Below are 27150 nucleotides of genomic sequence, written 5' to 3'. Positions count from 1 at the left end.
TAAGAGATCAACAGCTCAATCACAGCTTTCCCAGGGAATTAATCATTCACGCTTCTCTCCTCACTCACCCGCAGGCCTGCACTGTGAAACAGATATCAACGAATGCCAGCCAAGCCCCTGCCTAAACAACGCCATCTGTGAAGACCAGGTTGGGGGTTTCTTGTGCAAGTGCCCGGCTGGATTTTTGGGTACCCGGTGTGAAATAAACATAGATGAATGTCTCAGTCAGCCCTGCAAAAATGGAGCTGCTTGTAAAGACGGTCCCAACAGCTTCAGGTAAAAGGCTGAGTCTGGATCATCCCACTATATTTTTTCCCCTTACTGTTGTGTCATTCTGCCACCCTGGAATGCAGTATGATTTTGAGTCTCGCATCTGTAATTGTCAAATACAGGCCCAAGGATAAGCTATGGTAGAATCTCCCTGACACCTGAGGCTTTCTTCACTAAGCCAAGAATGGAACCTGTCATTCTTAAATTTCTATTAAATGTCATTTGATGTTTTAGTTAGCATGCATATGAATTGTCCATATTTGGGGGGTGCAGTGTGATTTTTGAATATATACATATAGGGTTGTAGAAGAGCCATGATGTATTTTTTCTATGTTTTACTATGCAAAAATGTGTCATGACTTTTCCAATGACCCAATATAATATGTAGTGATCAAATCAGAGTATATTCATTTTATGTTTGCTATATGGATAGTCAAAAGTGAGGAAGCAGTGTTTGAATATAGTAAAAACATATGTAATGGGGGCCAGACTGATTTGGATCTTAATTCAAGTTCTAATGCCTATAATTATGTAATCCTGAGTATTTTTTCCTTCTCATACTTTATGCTCCCTTCTTAGAGATTTGCAATCAAATGAGCGTGGGAAATTACATTTGGCTCTGGTTTATTTATTCCAGTGGCTGCTAAGTATTCCATTACATGATTACGCCATGATTTATTTTTCATTCCCCTCTACATAAACATTTAGAAGGATGCACTTGTTACACGGGTTCTTGTGCATTCTGTGCAGTAACCTGCTGGAGGCAATGACAAGAAGTGGACATATGGGACTCCAGGAAGACAAGTTCCTGACTTCTCTTGACATTACCAAATTGTAGCTCTATTCACTTTTATGGTATTTCCTATTTCCTAATGCCCTTATCAACATTTAACATTATCAGACATATTTTCTACTCTGATGTTTTTAAATGCTTTGTTGATGCTACAAAGACTGTACTGATTAAGACAAGATCTGAAGTTGGCTTCAAAATCCACTTCACTACTTAGTAAGACATAGACAAATGACCCTTTCTGAGACACAACGTAACTCATCGTATAATGTCAGTAATACTAGCATTACCTCATTATTATAAAGACTCGATTTCCATACAGAAAGCTTTTGGAACAGCACCTCAACCTTTTGTATTTGCAGTCATTGTGGGGGGAGAAACCAGATGTGTGAATTATCTATCACCTGGGCCAGAACTACTTTCTATTTTGTCTTGGCTACTGTAACCTTCGTAATCCAGGCCATTGTAAATAGGTTTAATCTGATGAAGTAGAAACAGGAACCAAGTTCTGCCTCAATGTGGAAGGTATGTTTCAATATGTCACCTGTCAAGGTCTTTGGAGACAAGGTTATACATGGGAGACTTACTCTCATATCCTCCGCAACTGTTCTGATTGTAAAGTTATATGTCGTTTTCTTTCAGATGCCAGTGTGTGGCTGGCTTCAGCGGGTCATACTGTGAACTGGATATCAATGAATGTCAGTCTAACCCTTGTAAAAATCAGGCCACCTGTGTGGATGAATTAAACTCTTACAGTTGTAAATGTCGGCCGGGATTTTCAGGCAGCCAGTGTGAAACAGGTATATATGAACTCAAAGTTATTAATAACAACACTAAATATAATAATATAATAACGATATTCTCTTTATCTGTACCCAAGCACTGCCTGAATGTCAAAAATACGAAACACTCTTTATTTATTTCATCTTCACAGATATCCAGTAAACTAGGTACTATGGTGATTACTTCTAGTAGCAAAGATGAGGAACTTGAAGCTGAGAAATGTAAGGAGGGAAATGGAGAAAATTACACTTAGCAGAGCTTTTCACGTTCTCTATGTTTAGAAAGAACACTTGATAAGTCACTTGACATAGGAGGTGGTTGAGAAATGATAGCTGAATGCTAAGCTGCCTTCTCTGGAGACCGGAGTCTGTAAGCTTCGGCACTTTTGTTGAGGGGGAACGCAGGTTTGGGGAAGAGGTGAACTGCTCACAAAATAGAGAAAGAGCAGAGTCCTGAGTAGGGGCAGGATATTGCCTTTGTAGTTACCCACTTCCTTTTCTCCTGCAACAGCAATTATTGCCACTCTACTGAGTCATTCTTTCCTTAGAGAGAGAGATTTTTGCTATAGGGTGCATGTGCTTGCTGGAGAGTCAGAGAGACAGTAAATGAGAAGTCACCTCCTGGGGAGGTGGGGGGGTGGCCACACTGTAATCCCTTCTTCTCCATTCTCCTCTCAGGATTTTGGGCACACATGCCCAGTGTGAGTTTCAAGCTCTGGGTCTGGGACTTGAAATGCAGCTGGCCATGTGGGAGCCCAGCACCTTAACCACCATGCCACCTGCTGGCCCCCCCAAGTCATTCTTATTAGCATATAGATGTGCTTTAGTATCTCTCAGCTTTAATAACACCCTAGTCCACTTCTTTTACTAAGTATTTTTTCTATCTTGTATACTTACTGATTATGTCAAAGACTGTGCTATGCAAACTAGCCAATATGTCCCTTTTCCCCTTTACGGTAGTTAGGGGTACTTCTTCAGAGAGGGGACTAAGATGGGAGTTAGACCCCAATGACAGGTAGATCATTGTGTAAGGGCCTTGACAGGAAATCATGTGTTATTCTTCGTAATGAAGTCTCTGTGTCTTTCCTCTTTGGTCTGGTTAGTGGACAATAAACACCTGTTTTACATGTCTCAAAAGAATTCATGACTCCTTGCTAATAAGACAGGCAATAGAGATGTTGACCACATAGACAGGGGGTAAGATGGCGGGAAGCCCAAAATGGAGTCACAGTGGCTAAGATGTCACGGGCAAAAGCTGGCATCTTTGGGACTCAAAGCAACTATAGATTAGGGCAACAGTTTCTAGACCTTGTGAAGAATAGGATAGTAAATTCCTAATACTACCATATAACTGTATGTGTGTATGTATGTATGTATATAGATAGATAGATAGATAGAGATTTTTTTGAAGAGGCTTTTACCTTAGGGCACATGGTGTGTACTTCCCAGAGAGTAACTACGTTCTCAAAATCCACTTTCTTATCAGAGAGCCAGCCCATTGCTCGGACTGCTAGGTAAAAACCCCTTGCCTCAGCTCCTCTTTGGCAACCCATTTTTGGGACCCCTCCTTACTTGGGAGCTCTGTTCTTCCTTCCCTCTCTCAATAAATTCTGCTTTGCTATCCTAAATAAATAAATAAAGAGTGTGCTATGTATTTTGTAAACAAAAATGTATTTAATTTGAAACTGCTTCTAAGATAAACAATCCTGTTTGCTGAACGAGCTGCTCTGACGTCTGACGTAGCACGGCTTACCTGCCGTTTTCCTTAGCCAACTGGAAGTGCCTTGCGAGTGTCACAGTCTGCACACTTCTGTTATTCATTGCAGAACAGTCTACGGGCTTTAACCTGGACTTTGAGGTTTCTGGGATCTATGGATACGTCATGCTAGATGGTGTGCTTCCATCTCTCCATGCTATAACCTGTGCATTCTGGATGAAATCCTCTGACATCACCAACTATGGAACGCCAATCTCCTATGCACTTGAGAATGGCAGTGACAATACCTTCCTCCTGACGGACTATAATGGGTAAGCAGAGGGTCAGGATGGCTGTGCTGCACACAGTGTTAGGAGCGATATTGGTGTGACTGATGCCATGTCAGGACTGATACTGGAGGGAGTCAGATGCTCCAGCAGCACAGGAGAGTCATGATAATCAAACAGAGCATCTGGATGTGTCCTGTAAGAAGGCAAAGTTTGTTTGTTCTTTTCTTTTTTTTTTTTAAGTTGACAGAGAGTGTGTGTACTCACCAGAAAGACAGAAAAAGAAGAGAAAGCATCTACCAATGGTGCATGTTCACACAGCAATTCCTCCTCCTCCATTTTTGCATTCTGCTGGGATTTGGGACAGGCATGCACAGGTGCCTGGCGTGTTGGTTTTTTTGTTTGTTTGTTTGTTTTCCTGAGAGGTTTTTTTGTTTGTTTGTTTTGTTTTTTTTTGCTGTAGGGCACGTGTGCTTGCCAGCCAGACAGAGGGAGACATAGAGACAGAAAGCGAGAAATCACCCCGCAGGGGGGATGGTCACGCCACAATTCCTTTTCCTTCATTCTCCTCTCAGGATCTTGGGCACACACACACACGCGCCCAGCGTGAGTTTTAAGTCACCGGGTCCGGGACGCGAACCGCGTCCAGCGGTTAGCCATTACGCATAGCCATTACGCTAATTGCTGGTTCCCGTTTGTTTGTTTTTTGAGAGGCTTTTGCTATAGGGTGCGTGCGCTCGCCAGACAGACAGAGACAGACAGAAAGCGAGAAATCACTCCCCGGGGAGAGGGACAGGCCGCAATCTCTTCTCCTCCATTCTCCTCTTAGGATCTTGGGCACACACACACGCGCCCGGCGTGAGTTTTAAGTCACCGGGTCCGGGACGCGAATCGCGGTCAACTACATGGGAGTCCAGCAACATAGCCATTACGCTAACTGAAGTCCCCCTGGCGTATTTTTCAAGTCAGCAGAGCTAGGATTTGAACTGTGGTTGGCCATATGGGATCTGTCTCCCTTAACCACTAGGTTATAGGGTGGCCCTTGAAGGCAAATTTGTAGTGATAATACCTCATGTATGTATGGGTTTGCTGTTTACTAAGTATTTGCATATGTATTCACTGAATTTGTTGACCTGAGAAGCTAGTACCTATTTTATACATAGCAAAACAAGGTTTCAGAACAACTAAATGATTTTCCCAAAATCTCACACTTTGGGAGTGGCAGATCTAAGTCCCGAACTCTGACTCTAAGACTGATGCCGTTTCTTTACATTGTGGCACTCTGAAGGGTAAAGGGTTTCAGAGACATTATGGACCCATGGGACTCATGTGATGAGCATGAATCAGTCTTCAAACTCAATGTGAAAGCTGATACCCCTGTATTTATTTCAGATCAATTCATTTTAACTCTGGGGCCTCTGCCCTCTGGGCTGTCAGGAAAGTCACCTTCTGTTAGACCCAGAGTTTTGCTAAAGAGCCACAGACTTGGGCAGGACTCCCATCACTGGTTCACACTGTTCACCCCTGAGCTGTCCTCTGCCTAGGCCTCTGTGGTCCCTTCAAGACCACTGTTCTTTTCCACATGTGCAATTTGTGGTAAGCCTGCAACGTTATACCTTCCATCTGGATAGATTCTAGCATGCACTATCTGGTCCTTTCCACGAAGATCCACCCAAATCATTAGCCTACTAGTGAGCAAGCTACAGGCCTCAGACACCCATGGATATAAAGAGAGACGCTATTGCTTGCTCGAATGGGGGGAATGGGAAAATGTAGAAAGGAAATGACAGTGTAAAATATTTTCTCATAAAGGTCTTTGAATAGAATCTGGTAAGATGCTGGTAGAGGCATTCAATACATGTTTATCTCTTTACCAACTTCCCCCCAGTCATTTATTTTTCTCCTTTTGCTATTAAAGATTTTTACTTTGAACTACTGATGATCTTTGTCCTTTCTGTAGGTAATATAGTCATTGGAAACTCTTTGGTTTAGCAATCCTTGATTAATTCCAATTACTCTTTTCTTTACATCAGTACACTCTGTCTGCCATGTGACTGTTTTGACAGCTGACTTGGTCCGTTTGGACTGCTACAACAAAATATCATAGACTGGGTAGTTTATAAACAACACAAATGTGTCTGTCACAGTGTGGGAGGGTAGGAAGTCAAAGATCAGGCCACCGACTGATTTGGCGTTTGGCGCTGGCCTGCCTTCTGGTTCATAGGTGGCACCTTCTTGCTCTCTTTCTCAATTAGTGGAGAGGCAGTAAGTCTCTCTGGGGCCTCTTTCATGGGTGCACTCATCCCATTCTGACCTAATCACCTCCCAAAGGCCCCACCACCTAATACCATCACATTGGTGGTTAGGTTTCAACATATGCTTTTTGAGAGGCCACAGATATGCTGACCATACCAGCAACTGTGAGACAGACTGACTTTCGACAAGACATCTGAAGTTTGTTTTTAGTCTTAGGAAACATAAATTCTAGAGGAAAGATATCAGTCTGACATTTGTACAACTCTCATTCCTTCCATTCTCCACTCACTCTCTCCAAAACAATCAGTTGGTTAATTGTCTCAAATTGAAGCAATTTCTCTTGGCTCATTCTAAGACTTTTCCTACCCCTTGGTATGTAAGAAATGCAAACCAATTTTAATGAGCTACAATAAAGTATAATAAGTAAATCAAACCTGCCCTATGAAGTAAGACCACATGGAAAAAAAGGAGTAATGGGTTTACCCAAAGCACTTTACCCACAAGAAAAAGAGAGAGAGAGAGAGAGAGAGAGAGAAGAAAAACAGTAACATGTCCCACAGAAAGAACTGCAAAATAAGATCAATGACGGTCTTCCCTGGAATCTTTCTCTCCACAGCTGGGTTCTTTATGTGAATGGCAAGGAAAAGATAACAGACTGCCCCTCGGTGAACGATGGCAGATGGCATCACATTGCAGTCACCTGGACAAGTGCCGACGGAGCCTGGAAAGTCTATATCGATGGGAAATTATCTGATGGTGGGTCTGGCCTCTCTGTGGGTTCGGCAATACCAGGTATGTCTTAGCAAAATGAGCGTAACTCGGTTAGGCTCTAGAGGCGGTGGGGCTTAGGTGGACATCAGGTTTGCTAGGTTTGCTGTCCTTAGTTTGAACAGAGGTCTGTAGTTCTCTCTCTCACTTACTGTCCTCTGACTATCCTGAGTGTAAGTTGTTAGGTTTTTTTAATTGTCTTTTTGGTTTTGTTTGTTTGTTTATGAGACAGATTTTTGCTACAGGGCATGTGTGCTTGCTGGAAAGACAGAGGCAGAGAGACAGAAAGTGAGAAATCACCCCCCAGGAGGGATGGCCATCCCGTCTTCTCCAGTCTCCTCTCTGGATTTTGGGCACATGCACACACACATACACACACACACATACACACGCCTGATGTGAATTTGAAGCTGCTGGGTCGGGGACTCAGACCTCAGTCAATCTTGTGGGAGTCCAGCAACGTAACCATTACGCCATCTGCTGGTCCTTATCCTGAGTGTAAGTTCTCTAAAGTTCTTAAATGCTGTGTCCTAGGTGAGCTGTGTGACTTTTTTTTTTTTTTTTGAGAGATTTTCACTGTAGGGCGCCTGCGCTCGCCAGACAGAGAGAGACACAGAGACAGAAAGCGAGAAATTACCCCCCAGGGGGGATGGTCACGCCGCAGTCCCTTCTCCTCCATTCTCCTCTCGGGATCTTGGGCACACACGCACACACGCCCGGCGTGAGTTTTAAGCCACCGGGTCCGGGACACGAACCGCGGTCCACTACGTGGGAGTCCAGCGACATAGCCATTACGCTAACTGCTGGTTCCCCTGTGTGACTTTATGTAAGAAATATCTTTGGGGGGCCAGCAGATGGCATAGTGGTTATGTCACTAGACTCCCACATGGCTGATCATGGTTCATGTCCGAGACTCAGTGACTTGAAACTCACACTGGGCATATGTGCATGTGTGCCCAAGATCCCAGGAGAAGGGATTGCAGTGTGGCCATGCCACCTAAGGGGTGATTTCTTTCTTTCTCTTTTTTTTTTTTTTTTTTTTTGAGAGAGAGGTTTTCACTATAGGGCGCGTGCGCTCGCCAGACAGAGACAGAGAGAGACATAGAGACAGAGAGCGAGAAATCACCCCCCAGGTGGGATGGCCATGCCGCAATCCCTTCTCCTCCACTCTCTTCTCGGGATCTTGGGCACGCACGCACACGCGCCTGGCGTTCACGCATAGTTTTTTCATGATAGGCATTTTCTGCTAACTTTTCAAAGACTCTCTTGTAGTTATTATCTCAGTTCAACTTGTGTCTAGAAAATATCACTTAAATTTAAATATTTTAAATTTATTTGGTATTAATTGTATGAAGACAAAATTTTTTACATCTGAAATAAATAAGGAAAGTGAAAACAATAATATCCTACATGCCAGTTCTAGGCACACAGAGGTAGAACATCTAGAGGTGTTTCTACATAGAGCAAAATTATTGCCATGTGCAATTTTGGGCACCCTGGCTTACCTCATACTTTTACATGTTTCCAAACTAACACTCTCTAATTTCAACTTAGAAGTTATTTTTAGAATTAAGGTTGAGAGTTCTACTTAAAAAGAGCATAAAGACAGAAAGCTACTGGCAGTGGTTCAGCTGGTATACTTATAACAAAACAAGTTCTGAAACAAACAAAAACCACCCGCAATTCGTCTTCCTGAAAGACAGTTTAGCAACCTTCTGTCAGTTCAGCATGTTTCTTGATCGTCTTAATACAGATTCTGAAAGGTCTTCCTTCCTTCCTTTCTTCCTTCCTTCCTTCCTTCCTTCCTTCCTTCCTTCCTTCCTTCCTTCCTTTCTTTCTTTCTTTCTTTCTTTCTTTCTGTTTTTTGGGGTTTTTGCCATTGGGCACGTACGTGTGCTTGCCGGAGAGGGGGAGAGAGAGAGAGAGACAGAGACAGTGAGAGGGAAAGTGAGACATCACCCCTTAGGGGGACCAGCAGTTAGCGTAATGGCTATGTTGCTGGACTCCCACGTAGTTGACCTCAGTTCGAGTCCCGGACCCGGTGGCTTAAACTCACGCTGGGAACTGAGATAGTAGTCTTACAATCACACTAAGTGATCTATAATTTTATACTGAGATAATCACCGTGGAAGAAAAGAACACTATTCTATTCAAGTTTATAGCCAAGGAGGAGAGGTTGAATGGCCAGTCGGTGGAAGTTTGGAGAGAGGACCTCAGTGGATTATCGAGAAGGATCAGGCATGAGCTAATGAAGGGAAAGGCACTGGGTGTTGTTGGAAGACTAACAGGTGACTGATGGATCTAGAAAGCAGACTTAAAGCAGCAATAAAGAGCAGAGGCTGGAGAGGGAAAGGCCAGCTACCAAAAAGCTTTGTGGGCAGGTTAAGGATGGAAGCTTTTATACTAAGATCAATGGGAAGTCACCCACAGGTTTTAAGGTTTTGAGGCAGATGGCAAGAAGGGCAGCTCAGGCCACTCCCGGCATGATCAGAATAAAGCAACAGGGCAGAGGTGAACATCTCTGAATAACAGAGATCTCTCACCAGAAGACACTGCTGTGAGAAAACATCACTAAGCGTTAGTATCGGGACAAGAAGCAGCGTTTGTTACACTTGCACTGGAAGGAAAACTTAGGACAACTGCAAAAGAAAGGAGGAAGCAGCGCTTTCTTTCTTTCTTTTTTTTTTGGGGGGGGGAGAGGTTTTTGCTATAGGGTGCGTGCACTCGCCAGAAAGACAGAGAGAGACAGAGAAAGAAAGCAAGAAATCATCCCCCAGGGGGGATGGCCATGCTGCAATCCCTTCTCCTTCTTTCTCCTCTCGGGATCTTGGGCACACACGCACTAGCGCCCGGTGTGAGTTTAAGCCACCAGGTGCAGGACACGAACCACGGTCGACTATGTGGGAGTCCAGCGACATAGCCATTATGCTAACTGCTGGTCCCGGAAGCAGCTCTTTCTTAATCATGGAAGTATTGCAGAGAGGGGTGGAACATTCATGCAGATGCACACTGTTTGCCAGGATCCCAGCAGTTAACAAGGCAGCCTCTGCATGTTGAGCTTACAGAAATGATGGTCTCCTAGGGCAGCCCTCGCTGTGGAGACGGGGACACAGCATTTGATTCTGGGAAGAGGGAAGAGAAAATGCTGGAGGTTTAATAAATATAAGTAGTGAAGAAAATTTGTAAAGACATGGATTGAGGAGAGGATTGTGAAAGAAAAACAAAGATAAACTAGAAATGTTAAACGAGTCACTGTAAGATGGAGGTATTGGGAGAGTAACATAGAAATTTGCCGGGGACCAGCCTCGGAGGGGGTGGGTTTGCTCGAAGGAGGCGACGCTGGAGGGAAAGAAAGACAAAGGCCTCGTGCTTTTTCATGCACGTCCTAAGCTGGACACTCCTCTAAGATCGCTCTCTGAGGAGTGACAACTGCTAGGAATCTCCGTGCCTTTTTATTGAAAATGGATACATGCAAGTAAATGGGAGAGGGGCTACGTGTACTAATGATCAATTCATAATGTTTTAACAATAGAAACCATTTAGGGTTTGATTAAGGGAAAGTCGATTAATCATCGATACAGTTCAACAATTGTTTGATTGATGAAAGCAGGTTCCTGGTAACTTCAAGCAGTGCAGTTTCAGGAAACAGTTCCAGCAAGCAGAGTTAACTATCAACCGATGTTCAGCAGCAGCCGTCTTATGATTACTAAAAGAAAATCTCAAGCATAGATATTAGTTCTTATGGATTTTCATAAAGAATGATACTTATATAATTCTATAGGGATTTAAAACTGGATACACTTGTGTAGCCTATGGCACCACTGTTATGTATTTTGTTAGAACATTAGTTACCATGGGACGAGAGCGTCCTGGGCCAGTTTCGGCCTAGTCCTATTGTACGTGAAAAGATTATTTATATTAAATGTGTCTTGAAGGGCCTTCCAAAGATCAGGAAGAACTTTAGCACACCCTTTACTGTGCCCAATGAAGCGTTGTAATTAACAGTAAGTGGTCAGGGTAAAGGGGAGCGGTCGGGGGACTTTTCGGGAAATCCTACCACACACTCAAAATGTATGAGGGAGCTATGTAATTCTTTTATAGTAGTATATCGGGGAGTCAGAGGGGGGTCACTTCCCAGCAAGGCTATCACAGTCCCGGAGCAAATAGCAGGCGGCCTTGCCAACATGCTAAGTGACCCAAGTTTGTTCCAAGGTTGGGGGGCGTACAGTCGCAGCCTTGCCAACTCACTGAACTGACCAGAAGTGATGCTCAAAGGTAAAGGGGCTCAGATGGGTCCTGGAGCCCCACCGGGTTGGACTCCTCCAGAAATTGCTTTCAAAACCCTGTAATTATTTTACCACATTAGAACAGTATTCAATAAGATGATTTTGATGAAATAATAATCAATTTTAAATATTTTGTCCTATCATCCTTTGCCTCTTTGTAAAATATGTTTGAACAGGAACCTAATTTGAAAACTAAAACTTCCTTGTAGTAAGATTTATGCCTAATTACCCTTTTAAAACAAATACTTTTACTTAAATTTACTCTGTATTTTAATCACAGTGATCATATGACTGTAATAGAGAATAGTTATTACTATTTTAGAGATGAGGAAACTGGTCCAGAAAAGTTAAAGTGATCCTTCAGATTCTTTTTTTTTTTTTAAGAGGCTTTTGCTATAGGGCACGTGCACTTGCCAGAAAGAGAGAGACAGAGAGACAGAAAGCAAGAAATCACACACACACACACCCCGTGGGGGGGGGGGGGAATGACCATGCCGCAATCCCTTCTCCTCCATTCTCCTCTCGGGATCTTGGGCACGCACCCACACGTGCCCGGCGTGAGTTTAAGCCACCGGGTCCGGGACTCGAACCGTGGTCGGCTACATGGGAGTCCAGCAACATAGCCATTACGCTAACTGCTGGTCCCCAGATTTCTTTTTTAGAATCCGATTATTTTCACTTGTAGCTGTTCCCTTTTCTCTATTCTATCTGCCTTTTCTACTTGGATTAATACACTGATTCATTTTCACAGATGAAGCAGGGCTGGGATCATTGGAAACTAGGGCTAACAGAAGTGGTGAAGGGGATGCAGGGGGTGGACAGACACCTTCAGTACCTACCATAAACACCGTATTCTTTCCCTTTCTTTTGCATTGTACACACTCCTTTACCTAGAAATTCTTCATACCTTCTTTCTGCATGAGATTAACTTTTTTTTCTTTTTTTTGTGAGAGAGACTTTTGCTATAGGTCACATGCACTCACCAGAGAGATAGAAAGTGAGAAATCTCCCCCAGGGGTGATGGCCAGACCACAGTCCCTTCTCCTTCATTCTCCTCTCGGGATCTCACCACTTGTACCCAGTGCGAGTCTTAAGCCACTGGGTCCAGGACCCAAACCACAGTCGGCTACTTGGGAGTCCAGCAATGTAACCATTATGCCATCTGCTGGTCCCAAAATGAACTCTTAGTCATCAAGATCTGGGCCTGAAAGCCTTTCCTGACCCCTGGCCTTTCTTACTGTGCTTTTTCCGTTGCTTATTCTGTTAGCCTGGGCACCTCCATTGTTGCAGTAACCATGCTATATTGCAAAGTATTTATGATGTATTTTCCCTAATTATACTCTGCCAGCGGCAGAAGAACTTTTAGCTCTGCTTTTTCATCTGTGCAAGTCCAGTGCCTGGTATTATAGACAGCCCATCATAAATAGCTTCGTAAACATCTGTTAGATGTAACCGGCCTGTGTCTTGAAGGGTGAGTCAGGGCTGGCTGGGCACCGAGCGAGGAGAGGCATCTCTAACAGAAGGCTTTCTGCGTACAGAGGTGAGAGCCATGAATGGGTTTCAGGTGAGGAGGAATTGTTGGTGGTTCCATGTAGCTGTAGCACATGGACGGACCATAATGAATGTGTGTATGTCCCCTCAAGGAATGCATGGTTTCACCCTCAGGATATCAGGAGACATTAAAGGTATTTCAACAGGGAGTGGAACTATGCAGTAAAAGAAGGGTCATAGTGGTTCTTTTTTGTGTTTTATTTCTGTGCTTATTTTTAACTCATTCTTCTCTGAGTGATGAGATCACAAGTAATTTTTATTTTCTTCTTTATTCGTTTATGATACTTTCATAATGAACATATATTTCTTTTGTGGTTAAAAAGGATCATTTAGGAACCAGCAGGTGGCATAGTGGTTAAAGTGCTGGACTCTCACATGGCTGACCAGTTCAAGCCCCAGACCTGGTGGCTTTGAAACATGCCAGGCATGTGTGCGTGCATATCCAAAATCCTGAGAGGAGAATGGAAGAGAAGGGATTGCAGTGTGGCCTTCCCCACTGGGAAGGGTAATTTCTCACTTTCTGTTACTCTGTCTTTGTCTCTCTAGCAAGTGCATGCATCCTATAACAAAAATCTCTCTTGGGAACCAACAGTTAGCGTAATGGCTATGTCGCTGGACTCCCATGTAGTCGACCGCGGTTCGTGTCCCGGACCCGGTGGCTTAAAACTCACGCCGGACGCGTGTGCGTGCGTGCCCAAGATCCCGAGAGGAGAATGGAGGAGAAGGGATTGCGGCGTGACCATCCCCCCTGGGGGGTGATTTCTCGCTTTCTGTCTCTATGTCTCTCTCTGTCTGTCTGGCGAGCGCATGCGCCCTACAGTGAAAATCTCTCCAAAAAAAATCTCTCTTCAAAAAAAGAATCATTTATATTTTTAAAACATCAAATCTTGAAAGAAGAGTTTAAAATGGATTGAAGAAACAGAAAACTAAAACCAGAGAAGTCTTACAGTAATCACCTAAGGAGATGGTTTTCTGACCACTACAGTAAGGATGAGTAGGATAGGTGAGAGTCCATAAATATTGCAGAACCGCAGTTGACAGCCCTGGTGGCGTCTTAGTCTTCCTGGGTTGCCATGAAAAGTAACACCTCAGACTGGCTAGCTTAAATAATAGAAATTTATTTTCTGATAGTTCTGGAAGTTAAAACTATGAATATAAGGATTTTCAGGAAGAAAAACAAGATTTAAGAACGAAATATATTAGGCTCCTGAGTTTTGTGTGTGTGTGTGTGTGTGTGTGTGTGTGTGTTTAAGAATTATTTATTTAATTTTATTTATTTTATTATTTTTTATTTGACCAGAGAGAGACAGAGAGAGGGAAAGTGAGAAAGCAAGCTACCGGGTCTGGGACTCGAACCATGGTTGGCCATGTGGAAGTCCAGCACTTTAACCACACCATCTGCCAGGCCTCGGTTGTATATTTTAAAATACCACACAAGGTACATTAAAAATATGCACAGAAAATGCATATTATGAAAAAATATCTTGCACTGAAATAAACTCATACTTGTAATAAAATTTAGGCCTAATTACCTTTTTTAAAGCAAATAATACTTTTACACAAATTTCCTCAGTGTTTTAATCATAATGTTCATAGGAGTTTAATAAGCAAGTTATTTTCCCACAGACTTTTAAAGTACCCTCAAATATTAAAATATATATATATGGGGGCCAGCAAGTGGCATAATGGTTAAGGAACAGGATTCTCACATGGCCAACTATGGTTCAAGACCCGGACCTGGTGGCTTATTTTTCTCACTTTCCCTTTCTCTCTCTCTCTCTGTTTCCCACTGGTCAAATTAAATAAATAACAATAACAAATACATTTTTTAATTACCAAAAAATATATATGTATATATGAATATGCATACACATATATAAATAAGTGCATTTTAGACACACACACACCTGGAAGGAAATACACAATACTATTAGGTGATTATTTCTTAGTAAAAAGAATTCTTTATATTTTATTTTTCTAATTTTCTTATGTGCATATGTTAATTTTTTTGTTTTGCCATAGGGCACATGCACTCACCAGAAAGAGACAGAGAGAGCGAGAGACAGTGAGAGGGAAAGTGAAAAATCACTCCCCAGTGAGGATAGCCACCCCATACTCCCTAATCTATTCTCCTCCTGGGATTTGGGGCATGCATGCACACACACCTGTGTGATTTTCAAGCCACCTGGTTTGGGATTCCACCTGCTGTTGGCTATGTGGGAGTCTAGCACCTCAGCCACCATGCCACTTGCTGGCCCCATAAATGTTAATTTTAAAATCATTAATTTTATAAGAAAAACATATATATTGGGAATCTCAGAGATCTACAGACATCATTTGGCAGGTGTGTGAGATCGAATATAAAGAGAAGATGAAGGAAAAGGAGATAAGGCCACTATTTTCAAAGGTGTGAGCAGGGCTGAGGGAACCTAAATATGATAGTAAAGGACTCACAACTAGCAACAGAAAGTCACAAGAGTTGGGCCTGAAGTGACAGTGGCGGGAGTTGTCAGAGTGTAGACAAACTTGTGACAGTGGAGGGAAATGACCTATAGGGGGCAATGATGTTAACTATCATAGCAGCAAGCACCACTCTGATCATTTGCCTGGCAGGAAGAGATCCAGGAAATTAAACTTCACTCTCACCCCACTTTCTTATCCCACACTGGTTCTCTATTAGCCAGGCACACACAGAAGCCAGAGGACGAGGAAGCCAGCTGGTATAGCTACAAGTCAACCTTGGTGCCAAAGTGGAGTGGAGGAGAGTGGAGGATCAATCTGGCAGAGCAAACACAGACCATCTAGTACACCAGGGCAGGAGGGCTTAATAGAATGAAAAGATCAATAGAAACAAGTTGATCAGAGAAGTCAGGAGATTAATACTAGAAGCTGTTCATTGGATCTGGCGATGAGGAGACCATTAGCACTTTAGAAGTTCCCTAGAACACGTGATAGAAATGACAGTATTGTAGGTTAAGGAATAATAAACATGAAGTGCATCTACCGATAGTCTGCCATGAAAGTTTCCTAGAAAGAAGCAAAGTAGGACTTACTTATTATGTTGACATAAAATATTTTATATACATACATACACACACATATATATATATAGTTATGTCACACATACATACATACACATATATATATTGTTTTGGGGGTTGGGCCTATATTTTATTTTTTAATTTTAATTTTTATTTATTTTATACATTTAATCACAATATATTACTTAACTTGTAGAGAGAGTTTACCCAACATAAATACACCTCACACTAGTCCAGTTGAGGATACTATACACATTATCATCAATAGACAATGATCCATTTCCATTCAAATGTCCCATCGATATCTTGCCTACATGTAGATTTTATAGTTAAATATGTATAAACCCAATGAAATACTCCAAATCCTAGCTATTTGAAGTTGTTATATAAAATCGGATCCTTGCTAATAAAACATGCAGTAAACTTAGATCACTTAGCTTTTCAGTCATCTTTGGTACATTTCTACTGGCTGTGCTTTCTGTAAGTTAGCACTTGAGGAATAATAGACTCTCAGGCCAGTTTTCCTCCTTTTTGTCTTTTTTTCTCTCTCTAGGTGGTGGAGCGTTAGTTCTTGGTCAAGAGCAAGACAAAAAAGGAGAGGGATTCAACCCAGCTGAGTCTTTTGTCGGCTCCATAAGCCAGCTCAACCTCTGGGACTATGCCCTGTCTCCACAGCAGGTCAATGCATTTTCAGTGTATGACAGTAATGAGATACAAAGGTACAAACCTAGTGACAACGTGGACCGCCTAATGACACCCTATCTCATTGTTCACTCTGGGTTTTCGGAGTTTAGCCCAGCTGTATCATTGGATGCTCTGGTCACATCCAGGCAGCAGTTATCCATAGTTTCTTTTGATGTACCCTCTTTTGAGTTTCTTGGTAATTTTCTTAAGTTTTAATGGAAATGATTATGTTATAAAATCTTACTCTTTCAGAGCTGGAAAGAATGATAGAGAATAATATTCCAGATCCCTCTGACTAAAAATGCAGAAACTTAGGACTGGCATGAACAAAATCTTCCATAGAGAGCAACAGATGAGCGAGTGGTTAAAATCAGTCTGTAGTCAAACCGTTAGGGTTCAAGCCCCATTTCTATCACAAACTCGCTGTAATGACTTTTAACATCTTACTCCATCTCTGTAGGCTTCAGATTTCTTATCTATAAGAGAGATGAAATAAGTAGAACTTCATAGCAGAGTTTTGACGGGGTTGAACGAAATATTGTATATACATTCAATGGGATTCTTTAGCTCATAGTAAGGGCTTGATAAACGGTCATTCTTACTATTGCAGCAACAGACAATCTAAAAGCCTCAGTTTCCTCAACTCTGTACCAGAGATTGAAGATATAGAATGGAGAAAGGGACTTCTACAACACCTTAACAAACTTTCCAAAGTTTGAGGCAAGAAGTTCTATGCATAAAATTTCAAAATTGCAGGCAACCATAAATCTAGTGGGAGAAATATTTGGGAGAGGGAATGATGGGGGTAGGGAAGAGAGGGTGGGAAGACAACTTGCTTGTTGTACAAAAGCCTACCCCCCTCCACCACCACCCCTGAAATAATCTGTGAATGTTCCCAGTGAAATGAAATTAAGATAACAATAACTCCACCTTCGTGAGCAAGTACGGCTTATCTGAAGATGTATTTTTAAACTTCCAGGTGAAATCACTGGTTACCTCCTGTCCAGAGGAGCTCCGCAGAGGAAATGTATTAGCCTGGCCTGATTTCTTGTCGGGAATTGTGGGGAGAGTGAAGATTGATTCCAAGAGCATATTCTGTTCTGGTGAGAATTTTCTCTTTCTATAAACTCCACTATTATTTGACTCCTTTGGAGTTTTCTAGCCAAAGGAGATACTTTCAAATTCTCTCTTTGGTCAAATCATGTGTGCTTGTCAATCTGTTGTTTAACTAGTAATTCATATTTTCATGAAAGAATTTGATAGTTTTAACATAATTTTTTTATTTAACTTTACTGATTATTATTATTGTTTTAATTTGTTTTAGGGCATATTTGCTCACCAGAGAGAGAGAGAGAAGGTGAAAAAGCAAGCCACCAGGTCTAGTACTTGAACTGCCATTGACCATGTGGGAGTTCAGTACCTTAACCATCATTCCACCTGCTGGCCCTCAATTTTTTTTTTATGATGAAATACTTTTTGTATTAAAGAGTACAAATTAATTGGGAAAAGATTTGGACACAAGTTAAATAAAATTAGGAAAACAGAATGAGAGAAAAAATAAGTATGATTTTTAAAATATCTACCCACTAATGTCCTGTGTTCCTGTTTGGGTTAGGGTATCCTTTTTGTCCTATACTTCCTAGCAAACTATTAATAGCATTAAAAGCTATTAATAGCAAACTTCCTCCAAACTTTTTTTTAAATTAATTCACATTCATTCGGGACCAGCAGTTGGTGTAATGGCTATGTCGCTGGACTCCCATGTAGTCATCCACAGTTCGAGTCTCAGACCCAGTGTCTTAAACTCACACCGGGCGTGTGTGCATGCATGCCCAAGATCCCAAGAGGAGAATGGAAGAGAAAGGATTGTAGCATGGTCATCCCCCCGGGGGGTGATTTCTCACTTTCTTGTCTCTCTCTGTCTTTCTGCTGAGCCCATGTGCCCTATAGCAAAAAAAATCTAAAAAATAAAATAAAATAAATAAATAAGAATTTTTAAAAAGTTACAATCATTCACTGAGCATTGTCACAGCATACATATTGTGATTTCTCATCCAGAATATACTGCATAGTGGCTTAATCATGCATATTATCATTAATAATTTTCCATTTCTAGTTTCATATATATATGTATTGTGAAATATATATATATCAAATATATATTATATATATATATATATATATATATATCATGTTTATTTTCCCACTATTTCTCACCCTATGCCATTTCCCACCCTCCTCCCACACTATCTCAGGTGTCTACAATTGTTTTCCATTCCTTTTTTTTCCCCACATTTTATTGATTCATGAAATTTCTTAAATAATCTAACTACTTTCAATAGCAAATTCAGCTGGTATATACATATCCATGAACACATGTCTGACTTAAGGCATGAAGCTCTGACTAGAATGAATATACTATAAGGTAGCACCTAGCTGATGCTATATAGCTTACTATGGTCATTAATTAGGTATATTTTTACTATATTTTTTAATTTCAAGAAAAGCAGTTTTAGCTTTAATAAATCAAAGAAATGCTAAGAAACTCTGCTTAAAACTTAAAGCCAGGAAACAGGTTAGGGTTCTGTTCAAATAGTAGGTATGTGAACCTATCAGCAGCTCAAGACAGGACAAAAATCTTTAAAACCAGAACAAAGCCTAGAAGAAAAGCAGCAATATTTTAGTTATAAGTCATAAAATGCTATTTCATCAGTTCAGTCTCATGTACTTAATCTATCTTCTGTTGTGGTCCGATCTTCCCGATTAAATTCTGGGGTGTAATATTCAACTCCAGACTTGCCCCTACGATTAAGTTGGCCATTTTCTTAGTTTTTGAACTCTTATTTCTGTGTGACTATATTTAATTTTCCTGGTATAGCACTCCCTGCAGAACTTCTTGGAGAGGTGGTCTGATGTTGGTAAATTCTTTCAGGTTTTGTTTATCTGAGAATGTTCTTGTCTTCTCTTCCCATATGAAGAATAATCTTGCCAGATATACTATTCTTGGTTGAAATTATTTTCACTCAACACTTTTCTCATTCTTTCCTGACTCGCATTGTTTCCAATGAGAGGTCCCCTGTCAACCTGAGGGGATATCCTTTGTAGGTAACTTGACATTTCTCTCTTGCCAATCTTAGTACCTTATCTTTGTCTGTGGTTTGGTCAATCTGGCTATAATGTGTCTTGGAGAAGATCTTCTTGGGTTTATTCTATTGGGGGTCCTTTGTGTTTCTTGGGACTGGATCTTTGAATGCCTCTCTAGGTTTGGAAAGTTTTCTTCCAGGATTTCATGGAATAGATTGTCAATGCCCTTATGAGTCTCTTCTCCTTCTGGGATACCAATTATCTGGATGTTTGGATGTTTGATGGAATCTAGTATTTCTCATATATTATTCTCATTTTGGGGGGCAACTTTCTCAGTCTTCGTGGTAGATTTTTCTAGGCTGGCAATTCTATCTTCTACATCTCAGATTCGATTTTTGGTATGATCTAGTCTGCTTTTAATACTTTCAAGGAAGGTTTTGACTTCCTGTATTATAGCCTTCATCTCTAACAGGTCCATTTGATTGTTTTTATAGTGTGAATTTCTTCTTTAAAATCTTGCAAGAATTTCCTCACCTTCTGGAACTCATCAACTTCTTTCCCCTGCCTCTTCTACAGTTCATGGTTTCTCTTCTTTTCTATCTCTGTGAGCTTTGTCACTATGAAAATTTTAAATTCTTTATCTGACATTTCCATGAGTTTCATCACACTGTCTGAGGATGAAAAGGAGTTATTATTTTCCCTTGAAGGAGAGGTATTTTTTTTATTTTCCCATATTTCTTGTGATCCTGAGGTGATTTCTAGTCATCTGATGGGTGGTGTGTTTCTTCCTAACTCTTGAAGTTCAATCTGAGCATTCAAAAGCACACAGGAGGAGGTGATCTGCAAACTCTCTTTCATTCCATTTTCACACTTTGTGCAACAGAATCAGTGGGAATAGAGGAATATTCTGATCCTAATTGTATTCAGATGTTTAGATCCTGTTCACTTGGATCTGTCTAGACACTTAGTGCATAGGGGCTGAGAAGCCAAGGAGTAAAAGCAGAAAAAAAGGGGAAAAAAATTAGAGAAGAGGAAAGAAGAAGAAAATATAAAATAAAATAAAGTAAGAAAAAAGATAATTTAAAAAAAATTAGACTTTAATTTTAAAAAGTAAATATTGAAAACCACATGAAAGCAATATTTCACAGCTGAAGTTCAGGATCCTTGAGAGGATGGGCCTAGATTTGTGCCTTTGCTAAATAGAATTGGGAGAGGTGCAATTAGCACAATAAAGGAGGGGCTGGAGAGCCCAGAGAATAGCATTAAAAGGAGACAAGTTATGGGTGTTGCAGTTTGCAAATTGAATTGTCAGGTGCTGAGTAATCAAAACTATCTTATAAACGGCAATGTATTTAAATGAATTTTTTAAAAGTATCCTAGAATTTGTAGCTTTTGATACTTTGTAATACTTTCACAAATCTTCCTAAAATATCTTTTTTTTCCCTTAAAAAAATATTCAGCAGACTTCTGTTGAAAGATAAAAAGTGGTTGACTCGAAAAGTTTTTTCTTGTCAGGTGGTTTGCCCAGTGATCTGGTTACATGTTTACTTGTTTTAACGTCAGCAGAGTGGCTCTCACCTGTGGTCACACAGCACAAGTGAAACCCTGGACTTGGGGATGGGCCAGCCACTCTGTTGCTGAGCAGCGCTTCCCCTGTCTTCCTTCCCCCCAGATTGCCCACCTTTGGAAGGATCAGTGCCTCATCTGAGAACTGCATCAATAGATGTAAAGCCAGGCTCTAAAATCAGTCTGTTCTGTGACCCAGGCTTCCAGATGGTCGGGAACCCTGTGCAGTACTGCCTGAATCAAGGACAGTGGACACAACCACTCCCTCACTGTGAACGTGAGCTGTCTCTGTGGAAGTGATTTCAGTGGCTTTTTTAAAATCATAAGACCATAAGAACACTTTTCAGGAGGGCTAGAAAAGGCCAAATGCTTCATAGTAGCAAATATGCAAATATTCATGGGGTCTCTCCTTTGTGTAATGAACTGTGCCAGGTATCCCAACGGAGGGGGACTAGGAAGAGCCAAAGAGACCATTTATAAATGCATTGAAGGGGGCAAAGAACTCGACGGGAGGGAAAGACAGCCTGTCTGGGCTGTGAGCTGGAAGGGAAATGAATAGTTGCTAGGTGGGAAACCAGATAGAGCTCTCTTGAGTAACATGTATTCATTTACTTATTCAAGATTTTTTTAAAGTCCTACTATGTGTTAGACACTAATCTAAGTTCTGGAGATGTAGCAACTGAAAAAAAAAGTTACTGTTCTTAAGCAGCTCAAATTCTATAGGAGAGACAGAGAAGAAACAGTATTGTATTATTTCCTTGTAGTAAACAACAACAGTAAGGGCTAAAAATAAGGGCTTTGAAGAAAAATGAAGCAGGGGGACTGCAGTTGGTATAATGGCTATGTTGCTGGGCTCCCATGTAGTCAACTGCGGTTTGAGTCCTGGACCCGGTGGCTTAAGCTCACACTGGGTGCATGTGCATGCGTGCCGGAGATCCTGAGAGGAGAATGGAGGAGAAGGGATTAGGCGTGGCCATCCCCACTAAGGGGGGGGGCACTTCTTGCTTTCTATCTTTCTGTCTATCTCTCTCTGTCTTTCTGGCGAGCATACATGCCTTATAGCAAAAACCTCTCCAGGAAAAAATAAATGAAGCCGTAAACACAAAGTGAGGAGCTGAGAAGAGACCTCTCTGTTTGAGATGAGAAATGACCCATTACTACCTAACATAGCACATATTCATCTTTTTCTTTTCCTTCTGTCCCACAAGATAGTGACCCTCATAATGCAGAGATTGTGCCCCTGTAGTTCACTACTGTAACCCCAGCACCTAGGATAGTGTCTAATGGGTAGTAAGAGCTCTAGAAATATTTTTTTGAATGAATGAATTGCATGCCAGATGACACATACGATGCTGACGGTATACATGTCTCTGCAGCCTGCTACTTTCCCGACGTAAATCCAAAGTTTGTATGCACTGAAACAGCATGCTAACCTGATCTGCTAGAGTCGTTTCATATGTAAGATGTCCTTTGAGCATTACTTCTAATGCAGTGGTGTTTTATGGCCACATTACAGGGATTAGCTGTGGGGTGCCACCCTCTTTGGAGAACGGCTTATATGCAGCTGAGGACTTCCATGCTGGTAGCACGGTAACCTACCAGTGCAACAGTGGCTACTATTTGTTGGGTGATTCGAGGATGTTCTGTACAGATAATGGGAGCTGGAATGGCATTTCGCCATTATGCCTTGGTGAGATAAACATTGGAAATTCTTGCATGGGTTTACCCTAGCTCTATGGGAGATAATTACCAAATTCTGGAGGCCCTGGTGGTATTCTTTTGTTAAATTCAAATCATGCCGGTAAGCTCAGTAAGCTCTGGGCAAGCTGTAGTGGCAATGCAGCTGTCCATAGAAGGGTCGAAAATGTTTTAAATGTTTATCAGGCTCAATATTTAAGACTCTGTTTATCTATCTGTGTTCTCCTCCTAATCTACCTACAAACTAGAAAAATCATAGCTTTCCTTGTATATCTGCAATGTGATTATGACTATTATAGTAAAACTGTATAAACATATATAGTGTTATATGCTTTCAGTGATAGGCAGTGATTGAAAAGGTAAAGCAAATGTTTGATACACAGAGAAACCAAATCAGCTTTAATATTTGTAAGCCGTTTTCATTGCAGATGTGGATGAGTGTGCTGTTGGATCGGATTGCAGTGAGCATGCGTCCTGCCTGAACACAAACGGATCCTACATATGCTCGTGTACCCCACCGTACACAGGAGATGGTAAAAACTGTGCAGGTAACTAGTGTATGTTTGATTGGAAATGCCTGTTACATTTATTTTTAATTCTAGTACATATTTTAAATGTGTAATGTTTTAAAATAAAGCAGTATTTTTAAAGATTTTTTTAAATTTAATTTTATGTATTCATTCATTTATTTTAATTTGACCATAGAGACACAGAGAGTGGCAGGGGGAGTGAGAAAGCAAGCCACCAGGTCCGGGACTCGAACTATGGTCAGCCATGTGAGAGTGTCCAGCACCTTAACCACCATGCAACCTGCTGGTCCCAGTGAAGCAGTATTTTCAGCTTCAAAGAGCATATAAGAGAGATGGAGAGATACACATCTTATTAAAAGACACATAAATAATCACAAAGACACTTTAGAGACATCGCCCCTCTCTCAACTTCCTAATGTCTGAACAATAACCCTGAGAGCCAACTATATTGCCGGGATGATCAAGAGAATGTCTACTGTATAAAAGAATATTAAAGTTGACTTAGAAGGTGGTGTGGTGGTTAAGGTACATGGCCGACCATGGTTTGAGACCTGGATCTGACAGCTTGAAAATCACACCAGGCACATGTATATGTAGTCTCAAAATCTTGAGAGGAGAATGAAGGAGAAGGGATCGTGCCATGGCCATCCCCTCCAGAAGAGTTGATTTCTCACTTTCCCTCTGTCCGTTTTTCTCTGGTGAGCACACATACTCTATGGCAAAAACCTAAAGACCAAACAAACAAACAAAAACCATCTTATCTTTACCATCAATATCTTTTGTCTGCCTGAGTCACACAGAATTATATCATGGGAAAAATAAACATCTTGCCTGAACACGTCTCCATATTTTGCAATAACTTTGATGATGTTACCCTCTCTACGCATTGATATCTTTCTACATTTATTGTGGGAAGCCATTGCCAGAAAGCACTAGAGTGAAGCTAAAGAGAAACTTAAAACAGTCGATCTAATCACCTGGCTAGAGGTCCCCGAAGTAAAGTGCTGCACTTTGGGACAGAGACAAAAGTCCCAGGAGTTATACATGATACAGAAGAACCATGTTTTCCATGTGGAATGTAGAGAGAAAGAACAGTAATAACCAAAAGAGTCAGTGAGTCAGACCATAAAAGTAAGAACAGATGTTAGCTTAATCCAGAAAAGCTTCTCTTGGTTAAACAGAGAATTTTGGATGTCATCCTGTTCTCAACTTGAAAATTTGTACCGTTCAAGAACAAGTTACAGAACTTGCCTAGGGAAGTCCCTGCCTTACCTACCTTTCTTCTCTTTAAACAATGAGTGCAGATAAACAAAGTTAAAGCCAAGAAGATGGCATCAATATACTCTCCCTGTTTGCTCCTTTTGTTCAACTCCAGCTCTGAATCTTATTTTAATCTTCCCCATTTCAGCAGTGGTGACACCCCTAATTTGTACATAGGAGGGGCTTTGGTCTCCAGTCTGTTTGGAAAGGGAGACCGAGAACTTGCCCCGAGTCTGCTGTTGCTCAGCCTTTGCATCAGCTGGAGACTAAGTCAATTGTTCTTAAAAAAGTGGAATGAGGGAGACCAGCAGATGGCGTAGTAGTTAAGGTGTTGGACTTCCCATATGGCCAACCAAGGTTTGAGTCCCAAAACCTGGTGGCTTGAAAACCTCACACTGGGCATCTGTACATGCATGCCCAAAATCCCAAGAGAAGAATGGAAGTGAAAGGATAACAGCTTGGCCATCCCCCTCTGTGGGGTGATTCCTCACTTTCCCTTTTGCTGTCTCTCTCTGTGTCTCTCTCCAGTGAGCATACACAACCTATGGCAAAACAAAATTTTTTAAAAAGTGGAATGGGGGTGGCAGGTGGTGAGAGAGGCCATAGCCCTTCTAAGTCATGCTCTGTGACCACCACTATTTCCTCAATACATAACTGCCTTTTTGTTCAGATAAAATTTGCATCTTTTTGTTAGTCATTGCTGTAAGTGCCTACTAAACACATGTTCCGGTGCAATGTCCAATGTGTCCCTGGCCTTCATGCATCTCCCTTCATAGGTCTTTCAGAATTGTATCGGGTACCTGGTCTGTACAGAATTCTCTCTCTGTGAGACTTTGCATCATATGTGAAAGCCATTTATTACCGCTCCCCACCAAAACTATTTCTTTGTTTCAAGAACCTATAAAATGTAAGCCTCCAGGAAATCCAGAAAATGGCCACTCTTCTGGTGACATTTACACGGTGGGTGCCGAAGTCACATTTTCATGTGACGAAGGACACCAGTTGGTGGGAGTAACCAAAATCACATGTTTGGAGTCTGGAGAATGGAATCATCTGAGACCACACTGTGAAGGTATGTTGAGTCAAGTTCTCACGTTGATTGTATCTGGCAGTCCTAGACAGCAAGGCGTCGACCTGTCGGTTGATATGTTGCAGCCATGTTCTTTGTATTAAAAGCCCAATTATTAAACTCATGTTTAAACATGACAAAACCTATGGCTACCCCTTAAGATTTCAGAAATTGTGTACATACTCGCTGGGAAAAATAAAGCTTTTTGATTTTCCTCTTTCAAGCTATTTCCTGTGGTGCACCAGCTATTCCAGAAAATGGTGGTATTGATGGTTCAGCATTTACCTATGGCAGTAAAGTGATATATAGGTGAGTGTCTAAGATTAAAACTACATTGTGAGGACCAGTAGGTGTCATGCTGGTTAAGGTGCTGGGCTCCCTCATGCCTGACCACAGTTCAAGTCCCAGATCTGGTGACTTGCTTTCTCACCTTCCCTCCTCTCTCTCTGGTGAGTGCAATGTGTTCTGTAGCAAATTAAAATAATAATGATGATGATGATAAATAAAATTAAATAAATAATTCTAAAAATAACTACATTGTATCAATAGAGGTTGATGGTATGCCTGCAGTGATATAACAGCAGAAGAAAGAGGTAGAAGGGAAATATCTAGAAGATATTTTTGAATTAATATGGAATTCACTGAATAATGTCTAGGGTGGAGAAATCTTAATCCAATAAGCTAGTGATAGTCATATCTAGAATCCTTATATACTCTGACCAGTTATGTATTTTCATCACCACCAAGGGAGTCCTTAGAGCATCCTGAGAATGGATTCCACAGAAGAAGGTGCTATTAGCTAATGAATACTCCTGGTTAGAAGTGAGCTTTGACTCCAAACTCAGTATCTCAGGAATTTAGACTAGACTATGCTGTTTTGAAACCAAGAATTACCTACTAACCCATGACCCAAACTGGAAGCAAACTAGATCCTTCAATCTACTTTTCTACTTATCAGCCACAGGGCCCTTGTGGGGGAATAGGCTGTAATCAATCTTAAAAAATGAAATAAATTGACATTATTTTAGTAGTAAAGAGAACTTTCTCTCTTTTTTTTTTTAGAACTTTTTCAAGAGGTGTAAATTCTCAATATTTTTAGAGGTTTTGGGCACAAATAGCATTGTGCAAGTAAAGCAAAATCTATGATTTTTGTTTTTCTTCTTCAGGTGTGATAAAGGATATACTTTGGCTGGTGATAAAGAATCATCCTGTCTTGCTAGTGGCTCTTGGAGTCATTCTCCTCCTGTGTGTGAATTAGTGACGTGTTCTAGTCCTGGAAACATACATAATGGAAAATACATCTTGAGCGGGCTTACCTATCTCTCTACTGCTTCATATTCATGTGAGAGTGGATACAGGTAACCTGTGCAAACACCAGCCAAGCTTCCTAAGATACCCTGTGATCTGTTCTTTACTCAGTAGGCTTCTTTATATGTGAATGGCTAACTTTGAAAACAAATTGCTAAGTGGAAGGATAATCTCAAATTGGTATGCTTCCTGAGAGCTGGTTTATAGTAAATACCCAGGGAAAT

The 27150-nt window shown here is 41.2% G+C and overlaps 1 protein-coding gene across 1 annotated transcript in view; it reads left to right on the top strand.

Moving 5' to 3' along the window:
- SVEP1 (sushi, von Willebrand factor type A, EGF and pentraxin domain containing 1) overlaps positions 1-27150 on the top strand; it is a 233157-nt gene that overhangs the window by 138489 nt on the left and 67518 nt on the right. Inside the window, 12 exon segments of the mRNA XM_006142717.3 lie at positions 75-276; positions 1703-1860; positions 3669-3870; positions 6698-6873; positions 16281-16405; positions 17391-17514; positions 21168-21338; positions 22578-22751; positions 23188-23307; positions 25445-25621; positions 25843-25927; positions 26785-26976. Of these exon segments, the coding sequence (XP_006142779.1) occupies positions 75-276; positions 1703-1860; positions 3669-3870; positions 6698-6873; positions 16281-16405; positions 17391-17514; positions 21168-21338; positions 22578-22751; positions 23188-23307; positions 25445-25621; positions 25843-25927; positions 26785-26976 (1906 nt within the window).

Source organism: Tupaia chinensis, unplaced genomic scaffold, assembly GCF_000334495.1.
Source record: "Tupaia chinensis unplaced genomic scaffold, TupChi_1.0 Scaffold000081_1, whole genome shotgun sequence".
NCBI lineage: Eukaryota > Metazoa > Chordata > Mammalia > Scandentia > Tupaiidae > Tupaia > Tupaia belangeri.
This window is presented reverse-complemented; position numbering and strand designations above follow the sequence as displayed.